This window comes from Fusarium proliferatum (genome assembly GCF_900067095.1).
Source record: "Fusarium proliferatum ET1 genome assembly, contig: FPRO_scaffold002, whole genome shotgun sequence".
Classification (NCBI taxonomy): Eukaryota; Fungi; Ascomycota; class Sordariomycetes; order Hypocreales; family Nectriaceae; genus Fusarium; species Fusarium proliferatum.
The window spans coordinates 96,726-112,267 of NW_022194791.1; the positions used below are offsets into that span (position 1 = coordinate 96,726).

At 49.6% G+C, this 15,542-nt stretch overlaps 7 protein-coding genes across 7 annotated transcripts; 4 read left to right on the top strand and 3 right to left on the bottom strand.

The window, feature by feature from the left end:
• Window positions 1-1,033: 1,033 nt before the first annotated feature.
• Window positions 1,034-1,634, top strand: FPRO_03836 (uncharacterized protein; the record flags this gene model as incomplete). The annotated part of the gene is made up of 3 exons (XM_031225908.1): window positions 1,034-1,201; window positions 1,273-1,387; window positions 1,453-1,634. 3 exons carry the CDS (start codon window positions 1,034-1,036, stop codon window positions 1,632-1,634), a joined length of 465 nt encoding a protein of 154 aa, XP_031076497.1.
• Window positions 1,635-2,172: 538 nt separating this feature from the next.
• Window positions 2,173-3,323, top strand: FPRO_03835 (uncharacterized protein; the record flags this gene model as incomplete). The annotated part of the gene is made up of 3 exons (XM_031225909.1): window positions 2,173-2,600; window positions 2,692-2,890; window positions 2,940-3,323. 3 exons carry the CDS (start codon window positions 2,173-2,175, stop codon window positions 3,321-3,323), a joined length of 1,011 nt encoding a protein of 336 aa, XP_031076498.1.
• A 482-nt stretch (window positions 3,324-3,805) lies between these two features.
• Window positions 3,806-4,730, bottom strand: FPRO_03834 (uncharacterized protein; the record flags this gene model as incomplete). The annotated part of the gene is made up of 2 exons (XM_031225910.1): window positions 3,806-4,399; window positions 4,452-4,730. 2 exons carry the CDS (start codon window positions 4,728-4,730, stop codon window positions 3,806-3,808), a joined length of 873 nt encoding a protein of 290 aa, XP_031076499.1.
• Window positions 4,731-5,403: 673 nt separating this feature from the next.
• On the bottom strand, window positions 5,404-7,807 carry FPRO_03833 (uncharacterized protein; the record flags this gene model as incomplete). Its single annotated transcript, XM_031225911.1, has 7 exons — window positions 5,404-5,559; window positions 5,606-6,083; window positions 6,136-6,322; window positions 6,376-7,168; window positions 7,218-7,336; window positions 7,384-7,481; window positions 7,533-7,807. The coding sequence occupies 7 exons, from the start codon at window positions 7,805-7,807 to the stop codon at window positions 5,404-5,406; spliced, it is 2,106 nt and encodes a 701-aa protein (XP_031076500.1).
• A 1,431-nt stretch (window positions 7,808-9,238) lies between these two features.
• FPRO_03832 (uncharacterized protein) lies at window positions 9,239-10,008 on the top strand (the record flags this gene model as incomplete). Its single annotated transcript, XM_031225912.1, has 3 exons — window positions 9,239-9,410; window positions 9,459-9,744; window positions 9,792-10,008. The coding sequence occupies 3 exons, from the start codon at window positions 9,239-9,241 to the stop codon at window positions 10,006-10,008; spliced, it is 675 nt and encodes a 224-aa protein (XP_031076501.1).
• A 74-nt stretch (window positions 10,009-10,082) lies between these two features.
• Window positions 10,083-11,246, bottom strand: FPRO_03831 (uncharacterized protein; the record flags this gene model as incomplete). The annotated part of the gene is made up of 4 exons (XM_031225913.1): window positions 10,083-10,399; window positions 10,447-10,821; window positions 10,878-11,112; window positions 11,166-11,246. 4 exons carry the CDS (start codon window positions 11,244-11,246, stop codon window positions 10,083-10,085), a joined length of 1,008 nt encoding a protein of 335 aa, XP_031076502.1.
• Window positions 11,247-13,171: 1,925 nt separating this feature from the next.
• On the top strand, window positions 13,172-14,899 carry FPRO_03830 (uncharacterized protein; the record flags this gene model as incomplete). The annotated part of the gene is made up of 1 exon (XM_031225914.1): window positions 13,172-14,899. One exon carries the CDS (start codon window positions 13,172-13,174, stop codon window positions 14,897-14,899), a length of 1,728 nt encoding a protein of 575 aa, XP_031076503.1.
• Window positions 14,900-15,542: the final 643 nt, after the last annotated feature.

The following is a 15,542-nucleotide window of genomic DNA, read 5'->3' on the forward strand; positions in this document are numbered from 1 at the left end:
GAGCTCGTGGAGCGATTCATATCGCACTTTGCAGAGGATGGGATACATCATGACGAGTAAACCGACAGCTTGCGCAGTCGTCAGTTTCAAGGATCAAAGGTTCAAGCCTTTGGGGGAAACATACCAATAGGCACCGAAACACCGACAAATTTGCCCTTCTGCAAGGCTGGCCCCGTCTCAGGAACAAAGTTGCCCAAAATTATGCCAATGGCCATTGCCAGGAATATCCACAGGGCTAGGAAGCGATCCAGAAGACCGAGTCCTCTGAAGGCAGACAGGTGTTGCTGCGGTTGCTCATCGTGGCTCATGGTCGTAGCTGTGGCCTCGGGATCTTGGTCAGCCTGTCCAATGCTTTCATTGCCTGGGCCTGCGCGAGGCGGGCTAGGCTTTGGCTCTTGGCTGATCAACCCGTTCTTCTTCTCCAGTGTCATGTTGAAGGGGGGCCAGTGGTCGTCTGGCTTGGTAGGTTTGAAGCGATGCGGTGGGTGGAGGGTGGTGGTAGTGGGTGGCTCGTAGTCCAGCAACGCAGATGAATGCTGACCTGTATGAATCGCTACTGTCAAGGCGAACACGCTCTTATACGTAAATCACCGCAGTCCCTCTTGCGCCCCAAAGACTTGCAGCAATCCTGGAATGCAATGGACGCTGCTGGTCGAAAATCCTCTTGAGCCAATCGCAGTCTCGGCCTGACACAGTCCCCTGATGGAATTTGCTTGGTAAGAAAGATTGCACGGTCACAGTCGGCGCATGACGGAGCCCCTGCAAAACTGATTGACCAATCACCTCCCGGGTATGACAGTGTCCCAAAACGCCATCTAATTTTGACCATGGCCAATCATGGTTTGGGTATGGCACATTCCCGGCTATGTCTAAGTGGGGTATCCATTGCCTTCGGCCCTCAGAGGGCTTCATATTCAGGAAATCCCTTCCCCTCCAAGATGCGATGAACCTCACAAGATCTATCCTAAAACTGGGCGCTCGTTCTCGTCTATATCTCGTATTTCCAAAGGTCAATCCTATCTGCTCATCCAAGATGGCCTCTACTGACGCCGCCACGCCCTGGCATGCTGCCTACCCTCCTCCACTCAACAAGACGCCCGCGGCCATGACACGCCAAGCGGTATTGGAGATGATGAAGGACAGCAAGAATATCGCCGGCAAGAATTACATTCTCATTGATCTCCGTCGAACAGATCACGAGGTAGCACCTACCTTTCGCGTTTTCTGAGATAACAATTAATCGAGCATCAACTCACCCATTCTGTCATCCAGGGCGGTACCATTCGCGGATCCATCAATCTGCCGGCACAGAGCCTCTACCCGACTATAAAGACGCTGTACAGTCTGTTTAAATCGGCGGGAGTTCAAAAAATTATCTGGTACTGCTGTACGTCTTGATTCACTACCTCCCAACTCGAAGCATGAATAAAACGGACGTACTAACCTCTCCAGCATCCTCTCGCGGCCGGGGCTCACGGGCAGCTGGATGGTTTAAGGACCATCTCGACGAGCAAGGCGATAGCCATATGGAAAGTGTGATTCTATTCGAAGGCATTACCGGCTGGGCCAAAGCCGGGGGCGAGTTCGTGGAGTGGATGGATGAGTACGACGCGACTGTTTGGGATAGCAAATAGCAATTATCTAGGATGAGTTATAATTAGTGGCCAAGGAAAAATGAATCGCGGTAGCTTGAACTCTTGGCGTCGTTGCGACCTGCTAGATAGGCGGCATAAACACCCGCGCCAGAATTTTAAAGCCTACTAAATCTAATAAGAACAGCTGCCCCGAAAACAGTCATCGCGCCTGGGTCCCATAAGATCTCAGGCTGGAGAAATGAAAGGGGATAGTGCGTTGATGAAGGATCAGCAATTCCAGGATAGTCTTTACAGAAAGATGTCGCGAGAAGCCATGGAGACGCAATCTTTATTAAACTGAGGCCCATCCTGGCGGCTCTCTGGCGTGAGAATATTCGACCCTGCAAGGGTTCACTTCCATGGCCAGCAGTGGGTGGGTCTATGCATGACGGCTTCTAGGCCTAAAAATTTCTATCTGCACTATTAAAGGTACTCTCTATAGGAGAGGTTACAGTACATAAAGAGCGCTATTCCTTCTGTGGGCTCCACTGCATGTCTCGCCTGGAAAGCCAGTAAAAAAAATTAAAAATTAAAAAAAATGAACCTTCTCTGCCGCACCCTGCGAGTTCGCACTTTCACAAGCAACCTCCACGCAACCGTGCCTTTCCACGAACTTCTTCAACGTCGATATTTCTCTGGTAGCATCCCAGTAAAGAAAACCTGGAACCTCGGCCTCGCGATGCAAGGGCACGGAGATTTGAACAACTCCCACGCTGGGAGGGCAGCAATCAAGCTTGCTGCTGACCCCGCCTACAGCTATCAGTCCCTCGCCATTAACGCCGACGAAGATGACGTCGGAATCCGAGAGCAATATCGTCCTTTTCTTTTCGACGGCAGTCCTTCTACCGATGACTGGATCTCGGAATTAGAGCTGAGCACAGCGATCAAGATGGTGCAATCCGAGATCTTGGAGCAAGGGCTCGATCGCCTCCGCATTCTGGTTCTCTACGGTAGTCTCAGAAGTCGGTGAGTACTATGGATGAAGACGGATGTCATCGTTTGACCTTTTGCCATCCGTTTTAGCTAGGATATTACCAGTCTAACTTACTATCCCCAGATCATATTCCCGTCTGCTAGCATATGAAGCCGCGCGCATTCTTTTCCGCCTCGGCTGTGATGTACGAGTCTTCGACCCTGCTGGTCTGCCCCAGAAGGACGACGTCCAACACTGCCATCCCAAAGTACAAGAGCTGCGGGAATTAAGCAAGTGGAGCGACGGGCATGTATGGGTCAGCCCTGAGCAGCATGGCAACTTGGTAGGTCCCCTCAGTCTGTGCAGAAATATAAACCTAATCAACGTCACAGACGGGCATCTTCAAACAGCAGATTGACTGGATCCCATTATCCTCCGGCTCAGTGCGTCCTACTCAAGGAAGAACCTTGGCTATTGCCCAAGTGAGCGGAGGATCACAGTCTTTCAACGCTGTCAACTCGCTTCGGATACTCGGACGGTGGATGCGCATGTTTGCCATTCCCAACCAGAGCTCGGTGCCAAAGGCATACACGCAGTTCACATCTGAGCCTGAGGGCAGCCGTATGCTTGCCAGCTCAAACCGCGACCGTCTCGTTGATTGCATGGAAGAGCTTGTGAAGTATACCATCGTCATGAGACCCCATTTTGACTTGTTTGGGGATCGATTCAGTGAGCGCGAGGAGCGCAAGGCCAAGGATGCAAAAGGGGAAGTGTGAAAATAGGCTGCGCGGTATAAAGATTTGTGTTTCATATTAGAATAGAGCTCCTTTGTCGAAAAGCAACTGGCAGAACCTTGCCGGCCCCGGCGCAAGGGTGCTATGCCTGCAATATCATTCCATGAGTTTCAGAGTATCACTGGTGAATGCAGTGCTACATATCAACAATGTCGAGGAAACTGGTATAACAGGCCAAGATCCAATTATGGGCCCCAGACAGTCGCTACTAGCAATGAACCCTGCACAATGACAGTCAGAACTGGCTGTAGCCATACTGAACAGCATCAGCTAGCTGTATAGAACTTGACTTATATGAAGAAATATGTGTATTTTATGTGATATGTAGAACGGGGTGCCATTCGATGGTCCCGTGTTTCGTCCGGCAGTGACGAATCCCCCAGCAGCGCAAGACATATACCTGTTGCAGACTTTTACTGCCATCTCCTTTCACTTTTCTCTGCGTAGTGCGTGAGATATTCCACCTACACTGACGAGTCAATGTCTTGTTTGTTGCTAGAATGTTCAACTGATCGTATAGAATCAGGGGGGAGGGCTACATGGGAACGGATTGATGTTCGTTCGTTGAGGTCCAGCGAACTCTCGGGCGGAGGTTCATTCATACTGCATGAGCCGCCCATTGGTGTGAGCTCAATCTGTGAGGCACTTGTTGTAGCAGGCTCGTTGCTAGAGCTCTCAGGAAGTCGGTAGGCTACCGTTGTGATTACCATGAAGAATACCCATTGGAGAGTCATCTGGCTTCGAAAGTACCCGAGAATTGACAGTGGAAGTAAAAGTGCAGAGACAAGGAAAGTGATCAAGCCCAAACCCAACAGATGATCAGCTGTATGCTTCTGTATCCTGTTTCGGAATATGCCTCGAGAAGATGCCCATATTGTACCCATAGCCGCAGCTTGTGAAGTGAAGGGTAAGATATATGACAGCTCGACGGGGGTTGGGACTTTTGGAATCAATATTATTATCAAAATCAAAGCAACTTCAACACACACAAGTGCTGCAGTCGCTTTCCACCATATCTCGTTCCCTAGGACTGCGAATGTATAGATGATCGTGATAATCTACGTTGTGATCTTAGAGCGTGCAACAATTATCTTACAGACTTTGACTAACCTGGATGACTGCCACCCCCCACAGAGATGTTGTGGCCAAGATGGTATTTACAGATGTCGCTAGTTGCTGTGGAAGCTCGACCTTATGGGAGTGCTGGAGAGAGAACAGGACCAAGGCTGTCAGGTGGAATGCAACCCATACCCCCACCAGGTATAAGAGACACTTCTCCTTTGACCACGGTGCGTCATACTTAATGACAACAAAGAGTATAAGACAAGAAAAGGAGAGGACAGACATGAGGTACATGTCGTTGGTTTCATAATATAAAGAAGGGTCCATGGTTTCTCAACTGTGTGAGCGATGAAGACATCTGTCATGGGGTTGCATCTTGAGACGGGATTCCAGGCCCTTATTTATGCTTGCGACTCAATGACCTAGCGAGGAAATGCTCCACCACACCGTATAACGCGTGATTAATGAGACAAAAGGTCCAACACGAGGATGGTTGCATGCATCCGCTTCCCGAGTGGTTGATCAGTTTCAGGGGTCAAGGTCATGGCGGCCAAACAGTCCAAGAAGCCATCATCACGCTCGACAACATCATACACTAACCGGCAAGTAAGTTTGATATGAAGGTAACACTCCACAAGGTTCGCCTTAGAAGCACTCTTATTCATGAATGTGATTACAGAGTAACGAGCGTGGTGTTGCTAAAATATCCTAGTGGCCAGTTGAAGACTGTAGGGACTGACGGGCCACCACCTTAACCCTCTATTTTGTTCCGCGCCGCTTCACATGCGTCCACGTAATTATTCGAAGCACACTTCTCTCTTTATCCTTCTCACGTACGAAACCCCCAACCTGCAGTGCCAGGTCCTAACTAAGAATGTATAAGGAGTGAAAATCATAAGAACTAAAGACAATATAGCAACTTTCCCCTTTCGTCTACTTCCCCCTCCCATAATCAGGCCGCACCTAGAGGTGTAGTGAGGATGGAACACAGCTAGTCAGATCAGAAGTAAGATCTCAAGTTGTCAGAAGCACCGACTCCAAGGTGATGTTCGCGGACTTGTTCCCGTGCTGTAATGGACTCCATGAGATGATCCTCGCACACAACTGTACCCTCATACACAGCCATAGATTGTGCCACAAGCACAGTGTTTCGAATCTGTGCAATAGTCAGTTATGGTCTCAAAGAACGGGTATGATCATACTTCGCGGCCATTGAGCTCTTTGTGCGCCACGATATCAACTAGTTCAGTAAGATTCGAGGTGCCATGCTGGGTCCTGGCTTTCTCCAGGAAAAACTTCCAGACAGCTCGACGCGAGTCTATTCCCAGCGGTTTGTATTCCAGGGCAAGGTGAATTCTGCTCATCATCGCTGTATCAAAGGACTGCACTCGGTTCGTCGTAAGGAACATAATGCCATCAAATCGCTCCAATTCTCGAAGAAATACCGAGACAAGGGCATTGACTTGCGGGTTGTCGGAACGTTGAGACACAAACACATCTGCCTCATCAAGAAGCAGGATTGCCTTCCAACGACCTGCGATCTTGAAGGTGTTTGTGAGAATATTCTCCACCTGTACCGGATCAACACCAATCTGGCCCGCCGGGACCACATAGAGCGGCCGTCTGTGGGTCTCCGCAATTGTTTCAGCTGTTAACGTCTTGCCGACGCCAGGCGGCCCACTAACACCGTTGTAAGTCAAAAAGGAAAAGGCTGTATATTCGCAGTACATACTATAGTAGAAAGTTGATGCCCCGTCCTTTTCCTTGTACGATATCCTCGAGGCCATTCTCAGTATCGCCAGAAAAGTACGTGTGAGTAAGAGCCCAGATGGCCTTCTTCTGGGCATCGGGTATCTTCACGTCGTCGTAGGACGACGGCATCCACGTGATGTCGCTGATATGAGCGACAGCAAACTCAACTGAGAAATTGTTAGTCTTCAGCAAAATTATCCATGGAATTGTCTCGACTTACGAAACTTTTTACCTCCAAGACAGAATCCCAGGACAGTTGGACCGCAGATAAGGAAATCTTCGTCTTGCAATACCACTGTCTCCGAACTGAAAGACCCAGTCCAGTTGGACGGCCCGGGTGTCTCTTGTATGGGGTTGACATTACGGACAGTCGGCTGCGGATGGCCAGGGTTATGCTCCCGGAAGCCGACCGGATCCACCATGATCCGCTCGTCAACATGGCGCTTCACGATCTCACCCTCGTCATTAAAAAAAAAGGCAAATCCTCGGTATTGAAGATGATGACTGCCATGCAAGGAGATAAATCGACGACCATTCTCCACCAGCTCTCGGAATATCTCATCGTAGTTATGATGGTAACGCAAAGGGTAGGCTGGGAGGAAGTCGATTCTCCTGGCTCCAGGAAAATGCGGGATTTTGATTTTGTTAGTTGCTTCACCGAAAATTTTCCCATCGGTGCCTAGGAAGCGAGTGTCAAGGCGTATGAATTTGGACCCGTCCATTTCTTCCCCTTCTTCGCAATAGTTATGGAGAACACATCTCGGGGAGCCAGTGCCAGGACAAGTAGTAAATACCTTTTCGTTCGGCTCAAATAAAGCCCAGAGAAGATCAAAGGTTATCTCATTCTTGATGGCAAGGCCAGCAAGCTCTTCGTCTACTGAGTGAAACTCCGCCTCAATGTAATCCACAAAGAGATTCAAATGGCTATGGCTCATCGCGTCTTGATCCGCGACAATGGTATCGCGCCGATATCTCAGGAAGCTTCGAATGTGAAAGACAACGTTTTGTTCAATCTTTTGAAAGTCAGTTATTCGCCTTTGAAAAGGTAAATGGGAATCCTACTGAAGGAGTATCACCAGCAAGTGAAATACCCCGGAAATCGCGACACGCTTCCCTCAGGATATCTCGAAGTGCCGCGGATTTGACGTCAATGAAGGTTGTTTTGTCCTGTGTTCTTCTATCTATAAGGCTGATTAGACAAGCTCATTGTCGATATATATTAACTCACCGATTCTGTCTCTGGCAACAAATACAAATTGGTCGAGATTTCCGACACTGGACTGATTGTCCTCAACGATCTTGTATTTGAACGTTTTATCATCCCAGCTGGAACACTTTCATTAGATGATGTATAAAGAAGTCAGAGAGGACACCTACGTTTCTTCAACGTGCTTGTATGCTAGAGTGGTCGCACGGCCAGCACGAGGCTTCCCCCCCTTTACTTCAGGCTTCTCAGTGCCGGCGGGGCGGTTGTCGGATAGCTTGTTTTCCACGAGCTTCTCGACGGCGGTGATAAGCCGTGCAGCGAACGTTGCCTCTCCATTTTCAATCTCGCGCATGTTAGAGTCTGAAACCGTAGAGGCACTAGGGCTAGGTGGCGGAGTCGACCGCGAGTTGGCAAAGGGATGAGGCATATCCGCAACAAGTGACATGATGGTCGAGAATGGATTTTAAATGAGAAGTGGTTCTACTAGAACAATACTGGTTTCTTTTCGAAAATGGGGCAGTTGCTCTGGCGGGGATTTTCAGAAAAAGAAAAGTCAAACATAAGTTTGGCGGCGCAACGCCATTCTTATACTCCGGGAGGACTCCGAGAGCTCTTGCGACATTACCTAGGTGAAGCAAGTCCTCTTGATCGGCAGATTAATACTCATCTGAGATTGTCGCGCACTCGCAGGTGCCAGGGTAATAACATTTGATGTGAATCGACATGATTACATCTACCGTTCTGCAAGCCACCGACCGCGGTGATACTGTTGGTTTTGCAGTGTCGGGTCCCCGGCTGACAAACTAATAAATCCCAGGATGAGATTACCAGGGAGTCCGCATTCTACAGTATACGTCCAGGCCCTACATTGAGAGACCCCTGATATGTTTGGTCGAAAGGTCAATGGGACATCTGCACACATCTCAATTATTGGCTAGTAAGGATGGGTTGGCGCGAAGTCAACCCCCGTGTTCCATACACCTCAACGCTAATGTAAAGGCCGCATCAAGAACGACCAGGTCTTGCATACATACAAATATCTACAGCTAAGTTTGACTTTCATGTGTTTGTGCCGCGTGCATCGTAAGCCCTCCTGTTGGACAACCTACAACGATTTTAATGCAAGCCAGAGTCTCGAGCGGAACCATAGAACATTGCAGTCTGATTGGTCAGTCAAGCTTTCAAGAGGGGCATTTCAACAAGGCATCGCCATACGATATTACCTCGAGGTGAGAACATTAACGATCTAGGCCGCTGCGCATTAGACGATGTAGTCTTTCCCGATTTGGATCAGACTTGCGTTATCACATTCCCATAGCGGTTCCTCAATTACTAAACTCTCATCAGTATCCTAGTTAGTCTCAATGGCAATTTGGCTCATTTGGCTCATTTGGCTCATTTGGCTCATTTGGCTCATTTGGCTCATTTGGCTCATTTGGCTCATTTGGCTCATTTGGCTCATTTGGCTCATTTGGCTCATTTGGCTCATTTGGCTCATTTGGCTCATTTGGCTCATTTGGCTCATTTGGCTCATTGGGCTCATTGGGCTCATTGGGCTCATTGGGCTCATTGGGCTTGTTTGATCCACTTGGCTCCTGTTACCCCGCACCGCTTCTGACGAAACAACCATCAGAGGTTGTCAACCGAACCTCCTTTTGTTTGTTGCGAGAGCCCTTGACAAGTCGGTGCCCTTTTGTTTCTTTGGAGCAGGAGCTGGAACTTCCGCGCAGGCCACATTATCTGGGCTGGAACCCAGCAAAACCAACATTCGGCAGCTAGCCTTACCGAGGCTCATCGCTTTTTGCCAGCCTTGACCGCCCGCTGTTTCAAGAAATACATCACATTTCACGTCCTTTCCGTGTCGCCGATCGCTACGATGGCCTCGCTGGAGGATACAAAGAAGTTAATAGAAACACTAGGCTGCTTCTACCAAGAGGACGAGGAGGTAGGACAGAGAGTCGACGCAATCTTCCAAGATGTTGGCTATTACTTTAAGAACGAGGCTGGTCTCACATTCGCCAAAGTCAACACATTCGAAAATGAGGCATGTATCCCATCCAATGTTCTTTCTGGCAATATTGACAAGTAGAAGAAAGTTCGTCGTGTTATCGAGTCCTTTTTTCCGGAATGCTCCCTAGGCATCATAAAATCATACGGACCAAGCGATTACGACTGCTGCTGGATGAATCGACTACAGCCAGAGCTACAGGTCTTGATGGTTCACCTATGGTCAAGTAACTCCGTTGTCATCTTCCACTTCGGCTCTCACAAACACCTGCTGGATGCCGATCGCGCCCCGAACGGCTTGCTGAAAATCCCGCCAGACAAGCTCGGGCTTCCTGGGATCATTAGCAAGACTGTACCGATGAAGAAGGGTGGATTGTATGCACACGTCTCTCTAGCCGGTAATATTTACTAACAAATCCAAGGTCCATCCTAGATGGGAGGACCGGCTTTAGGATCGTTAGCGGCCGAGCGATCTTCTTTGCATTTGTCGTACCCGAAGAGCTACAACACTGGGCCGAGATGGAGTTACCGCAGGGTTGCGGGCTCGAAGGACTTGTTCAGCAGATACAGGAAATAAGCAACCACATCGGCGCCAACTTCACGTTCGAAGCACCCGAAGGCAGCGAGACGGCACAATAAACTTAATTTCGGCTTCCCATCCACTTCTTAGGCATCTGTCTGGTGCTGGTGGATAACCCAGGGATGGATAGCGGTCAACCGGTTCCATCAGCTCCATCAACATAACCATTGGCAAACTGGTTGATGCCCAATTCCATGGATCGGTGACTGGGATTGATGTAGTACGGCTCATCCATGGTATAGGACGTAACAACCGGAGCACGGGGTAGAATGGAGTGGTTAGCCATGGCTGATACATCGATTGTAGGAAGTGCGCTGGCCGTGTAGCCAAACTCCATTTCCCGCAAGAGATCATTAAAGGCGGACACATCTTGGCTGGCTATCATGGAGTTTCCATCAACTTTGTTTGCTTCAAGCCCAGTTGCTCGGGGGTCATTAGATGTTGTGATTTCTGACAAAGGGTAAGAATAGCAATACAAAACTCTGTGGGATACTGGCCTGCTTGTATGGCGTTTCCGCCCGGTAGCGGTGCGCCATGATCTGGGTTTTGTCGTGGATGGTAGTTAGTATGAATAGCATCGTGCCTCGTGACGCTGGGTTTCACCACGTTAGCTGGTATCTTCGACCTCCGCCTCTCCCTCCGCCCACTCGCCCTATTGGATGCGCCCGAAGGAAGCAATCTGTTTAGCCAAAGTTCAGTATTTTCATGCAAATCTTGCCGCTTTTTCCGCATCTCGTCGTCTTTCTCCACCGACAGAATCCCAGTCCGCTGGTGTTCAAGCCGAGTCGGGCATTTATCGTAGTGTGTGAAGTATTTTCGAACCTGTAATATCGGAATCGCGCAGAAGAGGCATTTTTCTTGGCAATCCATATCTTGATTGATGTCACCATGCTTACTCCGGAACACCTAATCGAGGGTCGTAACGTACGGGACTCGGCATGTCGGACCAGATCTTTTCGTCGCTCAAATGATGTTCTCTTAAGCTTTCTAGCGCAATCTGGATGAGGGCATATCCAAGAACGCGTTCGAGAAGGACTCGTATCAGGTTGATTGATTGCAGACGATCGTGAGATGGGACTAGGCTGGCCGTTGATCAGGCGCGGTTGGGCAGAAATATGGCGCAAGCAAGCTTGAAGCTCTTCCAGCAGCTCTGTAGCACGATGCTGAGGTGGGTTAGGGGCCGATTGACTGAACTGGACGATGGGGGCATGCATACTTCATGATACTCAAGATGGCCTCGGTAGGCGCCTTCGTTTTCGAAATTCTCCAGACAAATGCTGCATTCTATTACCGGCATCGTGATGTGTACTAGGAGGGGGGAAATAAAGAGGAACGCGTCAAGGCGCGGTCGCAACCATTTCGCTTTTCCGAAATGCCAACTACCCAGGAGTGGGGCCGGCGGCCTCAACCGAGTGCCAGGTTGGAATCACATGGTCTTCTTTCGCCACCTGAAGCCCCAAATCTTGAATGGCATGGCATACATATAAGCCATCACTGACCATCGCCCTCGCTTTGTATCATCATTGCTATATACAACCAGGCCAGAGCTCAGGCTCATCTATCGTGCATCCATCGGTTCAACTATCAGGTTCGTAAATCCTTTCTCACATATCCGTATAATACTTACCGACCAGAGAGACGTCCCAACCTTGAGGAGCCAGGAGTCTTGAGAAAGCCATCATGAGTGACTGTGGCATGTGTGGTGGTACAGGGAAAAACGGCGGTTACGACTGTACCATTTGTGGAGGGAAAAAGTGATAGGCAGGAGGTGGGGGGCTTCGCCAGAGAGACTCCTGTCGACAAGAATGAACGAGGCGCCGATGAGCCATTAGATCACAAATTACGGAGGCAAACGCGCTATTCCCTAATAAGAGAAGTTCCTTAAATGAGCCAATGCGCCCTCCAGTCGCACATTGATGAGCCAATTTTCGCCATGTGACCCACATTGCGCCATTTAATGCGCCTGAAAATGAGCCGATGAGCCTGAAAATTGAGCCAATGCGCCATTCTGACCTAGTGAGCCAATACAACCTTGCTGTAGGAGAGGGATTCTGATAGGCCACCAAATCTCGTTCTCCAATCAGCCAGGAAGCCCTCAACCAAGTATGCACCTGCACGAGTTTGGTCGCATTGTCGAGGGAGGATATGAACTCCTAGAGCTGATGCAAAGCTATCAAGAAGAAAATATAAGTAGTCCGTGAGTAATTCTAAAACGTTCCATATTCATTGAGTAGCTATACATTGCCGAGTAACAATACTCGTAATTCTTTTGATCCTCGACCAGCATCACGCTATGACATCAACGTCAGACCGGGAGGGATTTTGTCAGAGATGTGGCTGTGCGAATGGCGTCCATCGTTTTGGCCAATGCCGCGGTAAAAACAAAGGAGGTCGATGCGACTTCGAGTGGGTGCGATGTACCATAACGGGTCATTCGGATTATTTTGAGGGACAGTACATAGATTGTTTTCGATGCTGGCAACACCCAGGGGCCCCTCCAAAGGACTTCTGGGGAACACAACCAGACGATGATATTCAGGTACCTACAGCGGATGAGATTGGCCTTCCGTACCCGGCGCAGGAGGGGTCCGAGACTTATGCGGACTCGTCCAACGCTGGGCCTTCTGGACATGCTCGAACCTTTTCAACTGAGACCGCATCCACGGATCCCCTGCAGTGGGACGAAGCCCGATATGAACAAGAGACAACGTCACTCACCCAACGTCTTGACAACATTCAGTTACAAGACAACACTATTTCAAGCGCGAATTCTATATATGTAGATACATATCCCTCGAAGCACCAGGGACGAATCTGCTTCGTCCGTGCGAACGGCAAGGAAGTGACCACGAAAGAAAAGCGGTGGCAGTCAAGCTACGTTGACTACGAGGGCGAGATGGTAGCTTGTTTGTTCTACGTCGATGATTCAGGCCAGTATTATTACACCTGGGCGCACGGAACCAGCGAGACAGGGGAGAGCTCAACTGGGCGTAGGAAGACAGCCAGAGGTCATAGGCGCTAGTACAGAATAGGCAAGGACAGAATGATCAGTTCAGAATAAGATACATATTTATCGATCTTCGGTTGCTGACGGCGATCCACGTGACCTTCTCGTCTCAGCATACGTGTAGCACGAGCAATAATTAAATAACAGTCACATATCGCCACCCGCGTCCTAGATCGCCACGCCACGTCTCATTTTGCACCACGTTTTTCTCCCAAATGGATCACGCCTGCCAAAACAGCCTCTATGACGGTCACGAAAATGTTGTTATCTTCAACCGAAGCGCTTCGCGATGGCGAACGATCCTCTCCCAGGCGCAAAACATGACCGAAATCCCGAAACAGAGTCTAGATCTGACGAGAGCCCTCGGCCGCATCCCACGTTTGCCCGATAAGATTACAAGCAGTTCAAGATGGCTCGAGGGATTTTCCACCTGGGGGGATTCGAATTGCTCCTGCTCAGTCAAAACCAAGCGAGAACGAAAGCAGAGGTTATTCCTGACAAAGCTTCATCCGACAAGTTGTTCGATATCGGCATCATCTAATTTCCGTGTCTGGGAAACGAAAGCAAATAATGGCATCGCATTGTTGACGCTGGGTTGGGCGTATATTTTGAGCGCTAGTTTGGCCGAAAGACAGGGTCTATCGATGGAGTATGGGCCCTTACTCGCGTCACCCGCTTCCTCGACAGTACTTGACCTCGGATACGCTTCTCCTAGCGAGCTAAGATGGTGGAAGGCTATTATAACACCCGGACTTGGTTGGTCTGTCACGGGGTCAAGATTGACGCCTTGGGCCATTACGGTTAGGAACCTAGAGATTAGGATTGGAGGCACCGCCGAAAGCCGCCCGCAACCACCCACAGCACAGCAAGCAGCGTGCTACCTATCGAGGCTTTGCGATGCTTATGAGTTAGGCTCTCAGTGTTCAGCGGCTCTTGCTGCAGCTCTTACTATTCCACTCCATGCCAATACGACACCTCTGAAATCTGCCATGATTGAACTGCCCAAGCCGTCATTCACCATTTACTACGAACATTCAGAATCCTCAAGGAGTGTTCCCGCCGATTTTCATCTGATCGACTACTACATGACCTTGAGTCTCTGTCCATGGGTCTTGGGCCCTTCCCTTTGGAGCATTTTTTGGAGCCCGCATGTACCATGCAACCGCGTAGGAGCCTGGATGGCGCCCATTGTCGACGTCCTCGAGCCAGTCATTCAAAATGATGACATGGAATTGCTCGCCAAAATCTTTTCTTTCAGCTCCTTCTCGTCATTGTGGCTAGGGCTCATGCTTTGTGGCCGAGGGGCATTCATCAGATCGATCTTACCCTCCTTGACCAAATTACGGGATTATCCCTTCTTCCGTCCCAATGTCGACGCTGCAGCCTGGACGGGCGTAGCCCAGTCCTTCATAGATCATGGCCTGTCTGGTCCTGCCGCCGACGGCACAGTGTCTAGGGCAGATGTATGGCGGATGCGTCACGACTTCTCAGACCTTTACCAAGACGAGACATTCTCTTACACTCCACCCTATGGATGGCCTCCATTTGGAAGAATGCGAGCCGAAGATGTCGAGCTCGAGATTCGAGGACATCTTGCTTGCTTGCACCAATGGAGATACATGCATTGGACTTGGTCGTTCAGCGGGAGCACCGATACCGGTTTCTCTTCAAGGGGTATGCGAACTCAGCATCCGGACGGAGAATCGACAGCTGCTGGTAAAGAGAGTAATGTCCAGATTAATGATGGAGAGCTAGTACGCTCGATTTCTCAAACTGCTACAGAGGCTGTCTTTCGGTGGAGTTGCGATCAAGTTGAAAAAGGCTTTGGTGGGACCATCGTCCCTCGCCGTTGTGGACCCAACGAACCGCTGGAGAACACCCAGACCTATGAGCCTAAAGACATGGGTTTTATTCAGGCGTGGCTCAAGGCCATCGAAGCTTGATCAAGTGGTCGAAGTGACCAACTGTCAAGAAACCAGTATGCTCACGCTGATCTCTGCTTTTCACACAGACGCTGTATCCCTGTGCGAAGGAGAAGCAACCTCGGTTCACAGATATCAGTGCAAGCTCTTGAGGGTGCTATAAAGTGATATGAATTGGCGTAAGATAGTGTATAGTATTATGAAGTAACGTAGAGTGGTGAGGGCTGAGGTAAGGAATGGCCGGAGGTTCAACCTGGTACCTGTTTACGAAGGTACAGTACAAGGGGCGACGTGGTCAACCTTTTGCCTAACCTTGAACCGTCTGCTTTTGCGACATGGCCACAGAAGGTTCGAGAAGCCTGAGTTTTCGGTGTCATTAGCCTTGCCAAGCCCCATTAGAGGTCAGGGTCTAATGGGCGTGTTCTGGGACATCAAACATGCTGTACTAATGCATATACTATGATGCTGAGTGTACTATGCCAGGGACTGTGTTATGATGTCATGTGCTATCCTAAAAGCTGGTCCAGGACACAATGTACTATCTCTTAACCTGAGTTGGCATATTTCGAGGTCCCAAAGCTGGGGCCTGCTTTTTTACAGTCGGATTGACAGCCAATTCCGTGGCCCAAGGAGTGGCTTACAAGGGAAAGGGTTCACCTGTGGA